This window comes from Serinus canaria, assembly GCF_022539315.1.
Source record: "Serinus canaria isolate serCan28SL12 chromosome 7 unlocalized genomic scaffold, serCan2020 HiC_scaffold_29, whole genome shotgun sequence".
NCBI classification, from domain to species: domain Eukaryota; kingdom Metazoa; phylum Chordata; class Aves; order Passeriformes; family Fringillidae; genus Serinus; species Serinus canaria.
In genome coordinates this window covers 4,390,269-4,405,024 of record NW_026108147.1, presented here as the reverse complement: position 1 = coordinate 4,405,024, position 14,756 = coordinate 4,390,269, and the positions used below count along the sequence as shown (strand labels likewise).

Sequence of the window (14,756 nt, the reverse complement as noted above, 5' to 3'; positions counted from 1 at the left end):
ACTGTGCTCACAAGGAGCTGCCTCAGGTGAGTCACTCTGTTTTAAATTTGTGCTCTGATGGATTTCTGTGTTCAGGAGGGTGCAATTCTAAGCTGTGATTGGAATCGAGTTTTTGAGTGAGCTGAATCCTCATGAAAGGAACTGTTTTTCTCTTGCTTCTGATTTTCCACTTCCTGTGTAGGCAGTTGTTCCTTCTGCCTTTGAAACCGTACTCAGTTGAAGAGAATCACCAGGATCTTCTGGTGAAGGTCTGTGATGGGCTGTTGATGTCACCAGCAAAGGGATTGTCAGAATTTGTGGACAGTAAGACAAAGTCTTGGGTTCCTTTAATGACTAGCTCCAATGGGATGTCCCAGAGACTTTTAAAAACTCTATCCTGGCTCCAAATCCCAGCCTTGATGCCTGGAGCAGGTCTGATTTGACACATCCAGGACAGCTTGACTGGCAGTGAGTGTTTGGGTGCAGCTTTGTGCGTGATACCAACTGCTCCAATGTGCCATGTGCTTGGGTTCCCTAGGATGCAGGCAAGAGCCCTGTGGGTGTTCCTCCTGGAGAGCTTGCTGCTCTTCTCTGGGGGAAAGCCTGGAGAGTTGGATGAGTACTTTTGGTTCCCTGGCTTTTTCTTCATTCATGTCCCATAGGATTTGTGTGGTGCCGGGCAGAATCACAAAGCCCAATATGTAGAAATTCCAGCCACTTTGAGATACAGAGGTGGCTGTGACGACATCCCCCCGTACAATGGGATTGGCCACCTGAGCACTCACACAACTCCACCGCTGCTAGACACCATGGGTGCTTTGTCAGGGATCAAACCAAGGCCAGAATTAGGCTCTGAAATGTTCTGTGGAAAGTCCCCCTCAAAGAGTGTTTGTAAATCTCTGCTCAGAAACCTGGCATTATCCTTCAATCTCTTCAGTCTTCTCAGTCTGGAAGCCATCTCAAAGAGCTGTTCCACAGCTGCCATAGGTTTTGGGTCTCCTAGAGATGAGTTTTCCAAGAGAGAGGGAGAGGGGACAGTCCTGGCCTGGAGGGAGGGAGAATCTCTGTTGGTCTAAATAGTGATGTGGATGTCTTGCACGTGACACAGAATTTCCAGCCAGAGGGAAGGTGTCCAAAGTGTACTTCCCTCTGCGTTGTTAGGGCACCCTTCAGTGTTCCTCTGATAGATAGATGGGAGTTACCTGGTGATTCTATAGATGAGGCAGAAATCTCATGCTTGTTATGCAGAGTTTTATCACACCAGGGATTACACATTTACCACACAGCACATAAAATAAAGATCCACAGTTGGGCTATGGCAGAGATCATTTGAAAGTGCAGAGCAAGCACGGGTGTTGCTGCAGGTTCCCTTCCCTGGATGCCCTCAGCTGATCCCTGCAGGAATGGCCCCGGGGCTCCGTGCTGCTCCACCAATTGTGCTTCTGCTCCTATCCCTGCTGGGTCTGGCTGCTGCTGGGAAGCTCCTGGTGGTGCCAGGGAATGGGAGCCACTGGCTGAGCATGCGGGAGGTAGTGGACATGCTGAGGCAGAAGGTACACGAGGTGATCGTGGTGGCACCTGAAGTGACTTTGCACATCAAACCGTCAAAGAACTTTGTGATGAAAATGTACCCGTCAGCCACACACAGGAAGAGATAGAAAAAGACTTCAAGGCGTTTTTTCAGGTTTCATTTGAAGAAGGGTCTTTTTTTGAAAGATTTTTTAAAGTGTACAGAGGTATGAAAAGAATCACTGACTTGGAGTTCTCCAGCTGTGGACAGCTCTTTCACAACAAAGAGCTCATCAGGTACCTTGAGGAGAGCAAGTTTGATGCCATCCTTACAGACCCTGTAGCAACTTGTGGGATGATTCTGGCTGAGCATCTTTCCCTTCCTTCTGTGTATTTCTTACGAGGAATCCCGTGTGGGTTAGATCTTGAAGCCACTCAGTGTCCCAAGCCACCTTCCTTCGTGCCCAGGGTATTTACAGACCTTATAGACCACATGACCTTTCTCCAGCGAGTAAAGAATCTGCTCTTTGACACCCAAAACCTTTTCCTCTGTGATTTTGCCTTTGAACCCTACTCAAAAATGGCTTCCGAGTTCATGCAGCATGAGGTGACTGTGCAGGATCTCTGACGGAAGGGCTCTGTTTGGCTCCTGAGGTTGGAATTTGTGCTAGTGTACCCCAGGCCTTTGATGCCCAACATCATTCCCATTGGAGGAGTAAACTGCTCACAAGGAGCTGCCTCAGGTGGGTCACACTCTGCTTTTGATCCATGCCTTGATTGATATCTTTGTTCAGACATCTGGAATTCTGTGTCGTGATAGAAATCAAGTTCCCATTTTGGTGAGAGAGATGAATCTTTAGAAAGGAATTGTTTTTCTCTCTCTTTGGATTCACCACATCCTGTGTAGGCAGCAGTCTCCTATGGCTTTTAATTGGTGATCAGTTGTAGGTAAACTCCGGGGTCTCCTAGTGAGGGTTTTGGTAGGACATTGATTGTAGCAGCAAGGGATTGTCAAAATTTGTGGAGCTTAAGAAAAATTTCTGTGTTCCTTTAAGGAACACCTCCCATTGGCACTCCTAGAGAAGATTAACAACTCTTTTTTGTTTGACAATCATACCTGTAGCACGTCTGATTTAAGACATCCAGCAAGCCTTGACTGGCACAAACAGTTTGGGTGCAGCCTTGGGGATGATGTCAAACTTTGGGTCCCCTTGCATGCTGGCAAGAGTCCTGGGCAGTGTTCCTCCTGGAGAGGCTCCTCTGCTGCTCCAGGAGAGGAGCTGTGAACTTGGGTGAGTCCTTTTGATGCCCTGGCTTTCTCTTCAGTCCTGTTCCTTAGGATTGGTGTGATGTGGGCTGGGATAATGAAGCTGGGATAATGTGGCAATTCCACCCATCCCCAAGTGTGGGGGTGGCTGTGACATCTGACAGACATCCCCATGCACACTGGGATTGGCCATGTGAGCTTTCACACAACTCCACCACTGCTGGACACCATGGGTGCTTTGTCAGTGACAAAAACGATGCCAGAATTAAGCCCTGAATTGTTCCATGAAAACTCCCCCTCAAAGAGTGTTCATAAACCTCTGCTTAGAAACCTGCCATCATCGTTCTATCTTCTTTGTCTTCTCAGTCTGGAAACTGTCTTAAAAGAGCTGTTCCACAGCTGCCACGGGGTCTGGGTCTCCTAGAGATGAGGTTTCCAAGAGAGAGGGGACAGGCCATGATTTGGGGAAAGGAGAAGCCTCTGCAGGTCTGAATGGTGATGTGCATGTGACAAATCTCCTACATGTGACACATCTCCTGAACATGCAGAAGGTGCAGCCAGAGGGAAGGAACCAAAGTTCAGTCCCAGAGCCACACCTGCCTCCTTCCTCGGGCACTCTTTATTGTTGCTCTGATAGAGAGAAGATGGAGTTACGACTTGGCAGGATAGAGAGAAGTTTGGACTTGCTCTGATAGAGAGAAGCTGATTCTATGGACTTGGCAGGAATTCCATGCTTGTCCTGCAACGTTTCATTGTATCATGGATTACTTATTCACCACCCAGAACATTAAATAAAGATCCATAGTTCGGCGGAGCCACAGATTGCTTGAAATCACAGAGGGAGCGCCATAGCTCCTGTGCTCTGCAGTGGGGATTCCCTTCCCTGGAGGTCTTCAGCTGATCCCTGCAGGAATGGCCCCGGGGCTCCGTGCTGCTCCACCGGTTGTGCTTCTGCTCCTGTTCCTGCTGGGTCTGGCTGCTGCTGGGAAGCTCCTGGTGGTGCCGGCAGATGGGAGCCACTGGCTGAGCATGCAGGAGATGGTGGACATGCTGAGGCAGAAGGGACACGAGGTGATTGTGGTGGCACCTGAAGTGACTTTGCACATAAACCGTCAAAGAACTTTGTGGTGAAAATGTACCTGGTCCCCTTCACAAAGGAAGTGTTGGAGAAAGCATTCCAGGCCTTTTTTCATGGTTCATTTGAAGAAGGTTGGATTTTGAAGAGATTATTGAAAGTGCACCAGGGTGTGAAAAATCTCACTGACTCTTGGGTCACCAGCTGTGCGCAGCTGCTGCAGAACAAGGAGCTCATCAGGTACCTTGAGGAGAGCAAGTTTGATGCCATCCTTACAGACACTTTAGTACCTTGTGGGGTGATCCTGGCTGAGCATCTTTCCCTTCCTTCTGTCTATTTTTTACGAGGAGTCCCGTGTGGCTTAGACTTAGATGCCAGGCTGTGTCCCAGTCCTCCTTCCTACGTCCCCAGCGTATTTACTGACCTTACAGATCACATGACCATTCTGCAGCGAGTGAAGAATCTGCTCTTTGACATCCCAAATGTTTTCCTCTGTGATTTTGTCTTTGGACCCTACTCAAAACTGGCTTCCGAGTTCCTGCAGCGGGAGGTGACTGTGCAGGATATCTTACGGAAGGGCTCTGTTAGGCTCCTGATGTTAGATTTTGTGCTCGACTACCCCAGGCCTTTGATGCCCAACATCATTCCAATTGGTGGAGTAAAATGTGCTTACAAAGAACTGCCTCTGGTTGGTCTTAATCCGTGCCTTGATGAATTTTTGTTTTCAGGAGGTTGGAATTTTGTGTTGTGATAGAAATCAGGTTCCCATTTCACTCAGATTTCTAATGAGTGAGGTGATTCCTCACTAAAGGAACTGTTTTTCTCTCACTTTCTTGCTGACTTTTCACGTCTTGTGTAGGAAGCTGTTTTGTCTGGCTTTTAATTTGTGCTCAATTATAGGTAAACACGAGTCTTCTAGTGACCCTGTACTAAGGATCTGTGATGGGATGTTGATTCTGCCCACCAAAGGGATTCTGAGAATTTGTGGATAGTAGAACGAAGTTTTGTGTTTGTATAATGAGCAGTTCCAACGGGATCTCCCAGAGAACCTTTAAAACAGATTTCTAGCTCCAAAGCCCAGCTCTGATGCATGGAGCAGGTCTGATTCGATGCATCCAGCAAGACTTGACTGGCGCAGAAGGATTAGCTGCAGTCGTGCCCATGATACCAAACACTCAAATATGCCATGTGCTTGGGTTCCCTGGGATGCTGATCACAGCGCTTGGCATTGTGTCTCCTGGAGAGCCTCCTCTGCTGCTCCAGGGGAGAAACTAGTGAGTTGGGTGAGTGCTTTTGGTGCCCTGGCTTTCTCTTCATTGATATTCCTTAGGATTTGTGTGGGGTAGGGTGGGATCCCAAAGCTGATGTGGCTATTCCACCCATCCCCAAGTGTGGGGATGGCTGTGACATCTCACAGACATCCCTGTGCACACTGGGATTGGCCATGTGAGCATTCACAAACTCCACCTCTGTTGGACACCATGGGTACTTTGTCAATGACTAAAATAATGCCAGAATTAGGCTTTGAATTGTTGTGTGGAAAGACCCCCCTCAAAAGTGCTTATAAATCTCTGCTCAAACCTCCTGGCTCACAAAGCCAACCCTTGCAATTCCTTGAGGCAGGTCTGGGACACTGGAAGTGCTGATTGATGTGGGTCAAATTTCCTGCAGAAACCTGGCATCATCCTTCCTTCTTCTCTGTCTTCTCAGTCTGGAAACCATCTTAAAGAGCTGCTCCACACCTGCCACAGGGTCTGAGTCTCCTAGAGATGAGTTTTCTAAGAGAGAGGGGACAGGCCATGATTTGGGGAAGGAGAAGCCTCTGCAGGTCTGAATGGTGATGTGCATGTGACACATCTCCTACACGTGACACATCTCCTGAATATGGAGAAGGTACAGACAGAGGGAAGGAACAAAGTGCAGTCCCAGAGCCACACCTGCCTCCATCCTGGGCACTCTTTACTGTTGAACTGATAGTGATAGATGGGAATTATCTGGTCATTCTATGGACTTGGCAGGAATTCCATGCTTGTTCTGCAACCTTCTATCGCATCAGGGATTACACATTCACCACACAGCACATTAAATAAGGATCTATAGCTGGGGTGTGGCACAGATCGATTGAAAGTGCAGAACAGGTGCTGGTGCTTCGGTGCTCTTGGGAATTTCCTTCCCTGGAGGCCATCAGCTGATCCCTGCAGAAATGGCCCCAGGGCTCAGTGCTGCTCCACCGGTTGTGCTTCTCCTCCTGTCCCTGTTGGTTCTGGCTGCTGCTGGGAAGCTCCTGGTGGTGCCAGTGGATGGGAGCCACTGGCTCAGCATGCGGGAGGTGGTGGACATGCTGAGGCAGAAGGGACACGAGGCGGTCGTGGTGGCACCTGAAGTCTCCATGCACATCAAACCATCAAAGAACTTTGTGATGAAAATGTACTCAGGGCCTATCACACAGGAAGAGATGGAGAATGATTTCATGGCGTTTCTACATGCTTCAATGGAAGATGGATATTTTCTGGAAACATTTCTTAAATTGTACCAACTTATGAAAATACTCAGTAATTTGGCAGTCAGCAGTTGTGAACATCTCCTGCAAACCAAAGAGCTCATCAGGTACCTTGAGGAGAGCAAGTTTGATGCCATCCTTACAGACCCTGTAATACCTTGTGGGGTGATCCTGGCAGAGCACCTTTCCCTTCCTTCTGTCTATTTCTTAATGAGGAATCCCATGTGGGTTAGATTTTGAAGTCACTATGTGTCCCAGTCCTCCTTCCTACGTGCCCAGGTCATTTTCAGACCTGCCAGAATAAATGACCTTTTTCCAGCGGGTGAAGAATCTGCTCTTTGACACCCAAAATCTTTTCCTCTGTGATTTTGCCTTTGAGCCCTACTCAAAACTGGCTTCTGAGTTCCTGCAGCGGGTGGTGACTGTGCAGGATCTCTTACGGAAAGGCTCTGTTTGGCTCCTGAGGATGGAATTTGTGCTTGACTATCCAAGGCCTTTGATGCCCAACATCATTCCCATTGGATGAGCAAACTGTGCTCACAAGGAGCTGTCTCAGGTGGGTCACACTCTGTTTTTAATTGGTGCTATGATGGATTTCTATGTTCAGGAGCCTTTAGTCTTGCTTTGCAGATGGGAATTGACTTCCCTGATGTGTGGTTGGATGAATGCTCCGGAATTTTTCTTTCCCTCTCCTTCAATTATTAGACTGCAGTCCTGTACCTTCTCACCTCTAAAGTGTGCTGTGCCTTTGCTGTTTTGATTTCACATATTCAGAGCCATTTTGTGTGACTTTGTGTAACTTGGTGCTCTCTTAGTAAGTGATGAACGTGTATCTGGGGCTGTCAAAGCCTTGCAGTCAGGTGCAATTCCGAATTGGCAAATTGTTGTAGTTGGGTCTGGTGTTTACTGAGAAACGCACCTCAGGCTTCTGTCCTTGTTGCCTCTCCACGTCTTTCTTTGCCAGTGAAATTTTTGTGCTTCTTCACCTGGGTATTTCCAAAGCCAGAATCTGGCAGAAGGTGGCTTCCTGGGGGCTCTCCAACTGAGAAACAGCCCCTCTGTTTGCAGGCAGATTTAGGAATGTTTTGTCTTGGTGATCATGGCTGTGTGAGCGAATTTGAACTGTCTCAAGGGCCTACAGCGGCTTGGCAAATGGTGATCAAAGGTGATAAAAGTGGCAAAGGTGTTCTTATAAACCCCGAGGCTTATCTTTTGCATCTCCAATATTTACAGCTTCCTGAATTCTTCTGCTTGTTCTGCTACCATTTGTCTCAGCATTGATTACACATTTACCACAGAGCAGATAAAGCAAGGATAAAAGTTGGGCTGTGGCACAGATTGCTTAGAAGCACGGAGCGAGCTCTGGAGCTCCTGTGCTGCCGCGGGTTTCTTTCCTTGTTGGCACTCAGCTGATCCCTGCAGGAATGGCCCCAGGGCTCAGTGCTGCTCCACCAGTTGTGTTTCTCCTCCTGTCCCTGCTGGGTCTGGCTGTTGCTGGGAAGCTCCTGGTGGTGCCAGTGGATGGCAGCCACTGGCTGAGCATGCGGGAATTGCTGGACATGCTCCAGCAGAAGGGACATGAGGTTGTTGTGGTTGCACCGGAGGTCTCCTTGCACATCAAACCATCCAAGACCTTTGTGATGAAAATGTACCCGGTCTCCTTCACTCAGGACGAGCTGGATACAGTTTTCAAAGGATCAGTAATGGATTTATTCAAAGAAGGACCTTTTCTGCAAAGAGTTATTAGACAGTACCAACAGGCAAAGAAGACCTCTGCTCTGTTCCTGGCCACCTGCTCAAACTTAATCCACAACAAGGAGCTCATCAGGTACCTTGAGGAGAGCAAGTTTGATGCTGTCCTCACAGATCCTATCCTCCCCTGTGGGGCAATACTGGCCGAGTATCTTTCTCTGCCTTCCTTGTATTTCCTGCAGCAAATTCCATGTGGTTTGGAGTATCAGGCCACCCAGTGCCCCAATCCTCCTTCCTATGTCCCCAGAGTATTTACAGACCTTACAGACCACATGACCTTTCTCCAGCGGGTGAAGAACATGCTCTATGACCTCCCCAACTTCTTCCTCTGTAATGTTGTCTTCCAACCTTATGCAGAACTGGCTTCGGAGTTCCTCAAGCGGGAGGTGACTGTGCCGGATCTCCTGCGCCAGGCTTCCATTTGGCTCATGAAGCTGGACTTTGTCTTGCACTTCCCAAAACCCTTGATGCCCAACATGGTTTTGATTAGTGGAGTAAATTGTGCTTACAAGAAACTAAATCAGGTGGGTCATGCTCTGTTTTCTCTTGCAGGCTTTAGAAATCTCTGGGAAGCTGAAACACAGCTTTCGTTTGAAAGGAGGATTTCAAACTGCTTGTGCTTTGCAGGGAGGTGCTGGTTCTGGTTTGTGTGAAGGACTATCAGAGTAGAAAGTTGGAGAAAGTGTTGTATATGGAATTAGCTCTGCTGGAATTCCTATTGGTGCTGTGCCTCTGCCTCAAGGCAGCTTTGGATAGGAGTGGGTTCCTCAGAGCCTCTTCCATCAAGGCTGTTGGTGTGACGCAAGACAAGCTTTTAACTGAGGATGTGTTCATTTATCCTCTGGTCCAGTCTGCCCAATTTCATCTGCAATTCTGTCTCCTTTCGTTCCTTCAATGAAGGATTTTCAATGCTCTGAATTGTCATAGGAACGTCAGATATTGTCTCCTGGAAGGACATTGGAGGTCTCTCTGAGAACCTCCTGTCAAGGCATGTCCAGTGAGGTCAGGATGTTCTTTCCCCTCTCTTGTCCAGTTTTAAGTGTCCTGCAATCTCTAATTATTGGTACCTTTGTGTAACCTGGTACTCTCTTAGTGAGTGAAGAACTAGTGGGTTGGCCTGTCAAAGCCTTGCCGTCCGGCGCAATCCCTATGTAGCAAATTGTTGTAGTTGGGTCTGGTGTTTACTGAGAAATGCACCTCAGGCTTCTGTCCTTGTTGCCTCTCCACGTCTTTCTTTACCAGTGGAAGTTTTGTGCCTTTTCACCCAGGTATTTCCAAAGCTGGAAACAGGAGGAACTTGGAAGGCTGGGGGGGCCATGGTTGAGAAAAAGCCTCTCTGTTTGCAGGCAAAACTAGGAAACGTTTGCCTTGGTGATCATGTCTGTGTGAGGCGCAACAGCAAATGTCTCAAGAGGCTGTGTTGGCTTGGCAGGTGGTGTTGAAGTATGACAAAAGTGCCAAAGGTTTTGTTATAAAACATGAGGCTTATCTGCTGCATCCCCCACATTTATCAGCTGCCTGAACTTTGCTGCCCATTATGCAGCCTTTATCATGCCCATGATTTCACAATTGCCACACAGCAGATAAAGCGAGGATACAAATTTGGGCTGTGGCACAGGTTGCTTAGAAGTGCAGAGCAAGCACCAGAGCAGCTGTGCTGCTGCTGAGGGCTCCGGTGCTGTTGGGGATTTCCTTTCCTGGAAGCACTCACCGCATCCCTGCAGAAATGGCCCCGGGGCTCTGGGGGCCTTCTCCACCAGTTGTGCTTCTGCTCCTGTCCCTGCTGGGTCTGGCTGCTACTGGGAAGCTCCTGGTGACATCAGTGGACAGGAGCCCCTGGTTCAGCATACGGGAGGGGCTGGACATGCTGAGGCAGAAGGGACACGAGGTGGTCGTGGTGGTACCTGAAGTCTCCTTGAACGTCAAAACATCGGAGAACTTTGTGATTAAAAGATACCCGGTCCCTTTCACACAGGAAGATATGGACAATGCATACAAGGCATTTTTTAATTTTGCATTTGAAGATGGATCTTTTCTGGAAAGATATTTTAAAGGAATGGAAAATATTAAAACACTCACTGATTTTTTCTTCTCCAGTTGTGAACAGCTCTTGCAAAACAAAGAGCTCATCAGGTACCTTGAGGAGAGCAACTTTGATGCCATCCTTACAGACCCTGTAATACCTTGTGGGGTGATCCTGGCAGAGCACCTTTCACTGCCTTCTGTCTATTTCTTACGATTACTCCCGTGTGGGTTAGATTCTGAAGCCAGTCAGTGTCCCAATCCTCCTTCCTACGTGCCCAGGTGATTTTCAGAGCTGACGGACTAAATGACCTTTTTCCAGCGGGTGAAGAATCTGCTCTTTGACACCCAAAACCTTTTCCTCTGTGATTTTGCCTTTGAGCCCTACTCAAAACTGGCTTCAGATTTTCTGCAGCGGGAGGTGACTGTGCAGGATCTCTTACAGAAGGGCTCTGTTTGGCTCCTGAGGATGGAATTTGTGCTTGACTATCCAAGACCCTTGATGCCCAACATGATTCCTATTGGAGGAGTACACTGTGCTCACAAGGATCTGCCTCAGGTGGGTCACACTCTGTTTTTAATTGGTGCTCTGATAGATTTCTGTGTTCAGGAGGCTTTAGTCTTGCTTTGCAGATGGGAATTGACTTCCCTGATGTGTGGTTGGATGAATGCTCCTGGATTTTTCTTTCTGTCTCTTTCCTTTTTTAGACAGTAGTCCTGTACCTTCTCACCTCTAAAGTGTGCTGTGCCTTTGCTGTTTTGATTTCACGTATTCAGAGCCATTTTGTGTGACTTTATGTAACTTGGTGCTATCTTAGTGAGTGATGAACATGTCCTTGGGGCCATCAAAGGCTTGCAATCAGGTGCAATTCCTAATTGTCAAATTGTTGTAGTTGGGTCTGGTGTTTACTGAGAAATGCACCTCAGGCTTCTCTCTTTGTTGCCTCTCCACATCTTTCTTTGCCAGCGAAATTTTTGTGCTTCTTCACCTGGGTATTTCCAAAGCCGGAATCTGGCAGAAGTTGGCAGGCTGGGGGGCTCTCCGGTTGAGAAGCAGCCTCTGTGTTTCTAGGCAGATTTAGGAAAAGTTTGGCCTGGTGATGGCTGTTTGCAGTGTAGCAGCAAATTCCAGGACTATGAATGGGCTGTGTTGGCTTGGCAGGTGGTGCTCAAAGGTGACAGAGCTGCCAAGATTTTTTTAATACAAACAGAAAGCTTATCTTGTGCATTCCCAAATATATCAGCTGCCTGAACTCTGCTGCTGGTTAAGAAGCCTTTCATCACAGCACTGATTACATATTTACCATAGAGCAGATAAAGCAAGGATACAAACCTGGGCTGTAGCACAGAATGCTCAGAAGCGAGGATCAATCGCTGGAGCTCCTGTGCTGTCCCCGGTTTCCTTCCTTGTTGGCACTCGGCTGATCCCTGCAGGAATGGCCCCAGGGCTCAGTGCTGCTCCACCAGCTGTTCTTCTGGCCCTGTCCCTGCTGGGTCTGGCTGCTGCTGGGAAGCTTCTGGTGGTGCCAGTGGATGGGAGCCACTGGCTGAGCATGCGGGAGGTGGTGGACATGCTTAGGCAGAAGGGACACGAGGTGATCGTGGTGGCACCTGAAGTGGCTTTGCACATCAAACCGTCAAAGAACTTTGTGATGAAAATGTACCCGGTCCCCTACACACAGGAAGAGGTGGAGAAAGCATTCCAGGCCTTTTTTCATGGTTCATTTGAAGAAGGTTGGATTTTGAAGAGATTATTGAAAGTGCACCAGGGTGTGAAAAATCTCCCTGACTGTTGGGTCACCAGCTGTGCGCAGCTGCTGCAGAACAAGGAGCTCATCAGGTACCTTGAGGAGAGCAAGTTTGATGCCATCCTTACAGACCCTGTATCAACTTGCGGTGTGATCCTGGCTAAACATCTTTCACTGCCTTCTGTGTATTTGTTACGAGGAGTCCCGTGTGGGTTAGACTTAGATGCCAGGCTGTGTCCCAGTCCTCCTTCCTACGTGCCCAGGGTATTTACTGACCATATGTCCTTTCTCCAGCGAGTGAAGAATCTGCTCTTTGACATCCCAAATGTTTTCCTCTGTGATTTTGTATTTGAACCCTACTCAAAACTGGCTTCCGAGTTCCTGCAGCGGGAGGTGACTCTGCAGGATTTCTTGCGGAAGGGCTCTGTTTGACTCCTGAGGATGGAATTTGTGCTAGACTACCCAAGACCCGTGATGCCCAACATCATTCCCATTGGTGGAGTAAGCTGTGCTCACAAAGGGCTGCCTCAGGCGGGTCACACTCTATTTTTAATCCATTCCTTGATTGATATCTTTGTTCAGGATATTTGAATTCTGTGTCATGATAGAAATCAAGTTCCCAATTTTTGGTGAGTGAGATGAATCCTTTGAACGGAACTGTTTTTCTCTTACTTTCTGGCTGTCTTTCCAGATCCTATGTAAGCAGCAGTCACTTCTGGTTTTTAATTGGTGCTCAATAGTAGGTAGCACCAGGGTCTTCTAGTGAGGGTTTTCGTGGGACGTTGATTGAACCAGGTAAGGGATAGTTAAAATTTGAGAAGCTTAAGATAAATTGCTGGGTTCATATAAGGAACACCTCCCATTGACACTCCCAGAAAAGGTGAACAACTCTTTTTTGTTTGACAATCCAGCCCTCATACCTGTAGCACGTTTGATTTAAGACATCCAGCAAGCCTTGACTGGCACAAACAGTTTGGGCGCAGCCTTGGGCATAATGTCAAACTTTGGCATCCATCCCCTCGCATGCTGGCAAGAGTCCTGGGCAGTGTTCCTCCTGGAGAGCCTCCTCTGCTGCTCCAGGAGAGGAGCTGTGAACTTGGGTGAGTCCTTTTGATGCCCTGGCTTTCTCTTCAGTCCTGTTCCTTAGGATTGGTGTGATGTGGGCTGGGATAATGAAGCTGGGATAATGTGGCAATTCCACCCATCCCCAAGTGTGGGGGTGGCTGTGACATCTGACAGACATCCCCATGCACACTGGGATTGGCCATGTGAGCTTTCACACAACTCCACCACTGCTGGACACCATGGGTGCTTTGTCAGTGACAAAAACGATGCCAGAATTAAGCCCTGAATTGTTCCATGAAAACTCCCCCTCAAAGAGTGTTCATAAACCTCTGCTTAGAAACCTGCCATCATCGTTCTGTCTTCTTTGTCTTCTCAGTCTGGAAACTGTCTTAAAAGAGCTGTTCCACAGCTGCCACGGGGTCTGGGTCTCCTAGAGATGAGGTTTCCAAGAGAGAGGGGACAGGCCATGATTTGGTGAAAGGAGAAGCCTCTGCAGGTCTGAAAGGCGAAGCCTCTGAATGGTGATGTGCACGTGGCAAATCTCCTACATGTGACACATCTCCTGAACATGCAGAAGGTACAGCCAGAGGGAAAGAACCAAAGTTCAGTCCCAGAGCCACACCTACCTCCTTCCTCGGGCACTCTTTACTGTTGCTTTGAGAGAGAGAAGGTGGAGTTACCTGCTTATGCTATGGACTTGGCAGGAATTCCATGCTTGTCCTGCAACCTTTTATTGTATCATGGATTACACATTCACCACTCAGAACATTAAATAAAGATCCATAGTTCGGCGGAGCCACAGATTGCTTGAAATCACAGAGGGAGCGCCGTAGCTCCTGTGCTCTTGGGGATTTCCTTCCCTGGAGGTCTTCAGCTGATCCCTGCAGGAATGGCCCTGGGGCTCAGTGCTACTCCACCGGTTGAGCTTCTCCTCCTGTCCCTGCTGGGTCTGGCTGCTGCTGGGAAGCTCCTGGTGGTGCCAGCAGATGGGAGCCACTGGCTGAGCATGCGGGAGGTGGTGACCATGCTGAGGCAGTAGGGACACGTGGTGATTGTGGTGGCACCTGAAGTGACTTTGCACATAAACCGTCAAAGAACTTTCTGATGAAAATGTACCCGGTCCCCTACCCTCAGGAAGAGATGGAGAAAGCATTCCAGGTCTTTTTTCATGGTTCATTTGAAGAAGGTTGGATTTTGAAGAGATTATTGAAAGTGCACCAGGGTGTGAAAAATCTCCCTGACTGTTGGGTCACCAGCTGTGCGCAGCTGCTGCAGAACAAGGAGCTCATCAGGTACCTTGAGGAGAGCAAGTTTGATGCCATCCTTACAGACCCTGTATCAAGTTGCGGTGTGATCCTGGCTAAACATCTTTCACTGCCTTCTGTGTATTTGTTACGAGGAGTCCCGTGTGGGTTAGACTTAGATGCCAGGCTGTGTCCCAGTCCTCCTTCCTACGTCCCCAGCGTATTTACTGACCTTACAGATCACATGACCATTCTGCAGCGAGTGAAGAATCTGCTCTTTGACATCCCAAATGTTTTCCTCTGTGATTTTGTCTTTGAGCCCTACTCAAAACTGGCTTCCGAGTTCCTGCAGCGGGAGGTGACTGTGCAGGATCTCTTACGGAAGGGCTCTGTTTGGCTCCTGAGGTTAGATTTTGTGCTCGACTACCCCAGGCCTTTGATGCCCAAAATCATTCCAATTGGTGGATTAAACTGTGCTCACAAGGAGCTGCCTCCGGTGGGTCTTAATCCGTGCCTTGATGAATTTCTGTGTTCAGGAGGTTGGAATTTTGTGTTGTGATAGAAATCCGGTTCCCATTTCACTCAGATTTCTAAT

General features: G+C 48.3%; 2 protein-coding genes across 7 annotated transcripts in view; both read left to right on the top strand.

Annotated features, from left to right (window-relative positions):
* The window catches only part of LOC103814601 (UDP-glucuronosyltransferase 1A7-like), a 64,040-nt gene that overhangs the window by 21,772 nt on the left and 27,512 nt on the right, over positions 1-14,756 (top strand). Inside the window, exon 1 of one of the 6 annotated variants that reach the window (XM_018911886.3) lies at positions 7,740-8,606. The exons of the other annotated variants lie outside the window; for them this stretch is intronic. Coding sequence (XP_018767431.3) covers positions 7,755-8,606 — 852 coding nt within the window. The 5' untranslated portion in view covers positions 7,740-7,754. Of the gene's footprint in view, positions 1-7,739; positions 8,607-14,756 lie in introns of those variants that run through there. 6 annotated transcript variants of the gene reach the window in all.
* LOC127061118 (UDP-glucuronosyltransferase 1A1-like) lies at positions 9,675-13,956 on the top strand. Its single transcript, XM_050987625.1, is given in 4 exon segments — positions 9,675-10,663; positions 11,619-11,764; positions 11,909-12,000; positions 13,805-13,956. Coding segments are annotated over 4 exon segments (1,245 nt in total). The 5' UTR covers positions 9,675-9,808.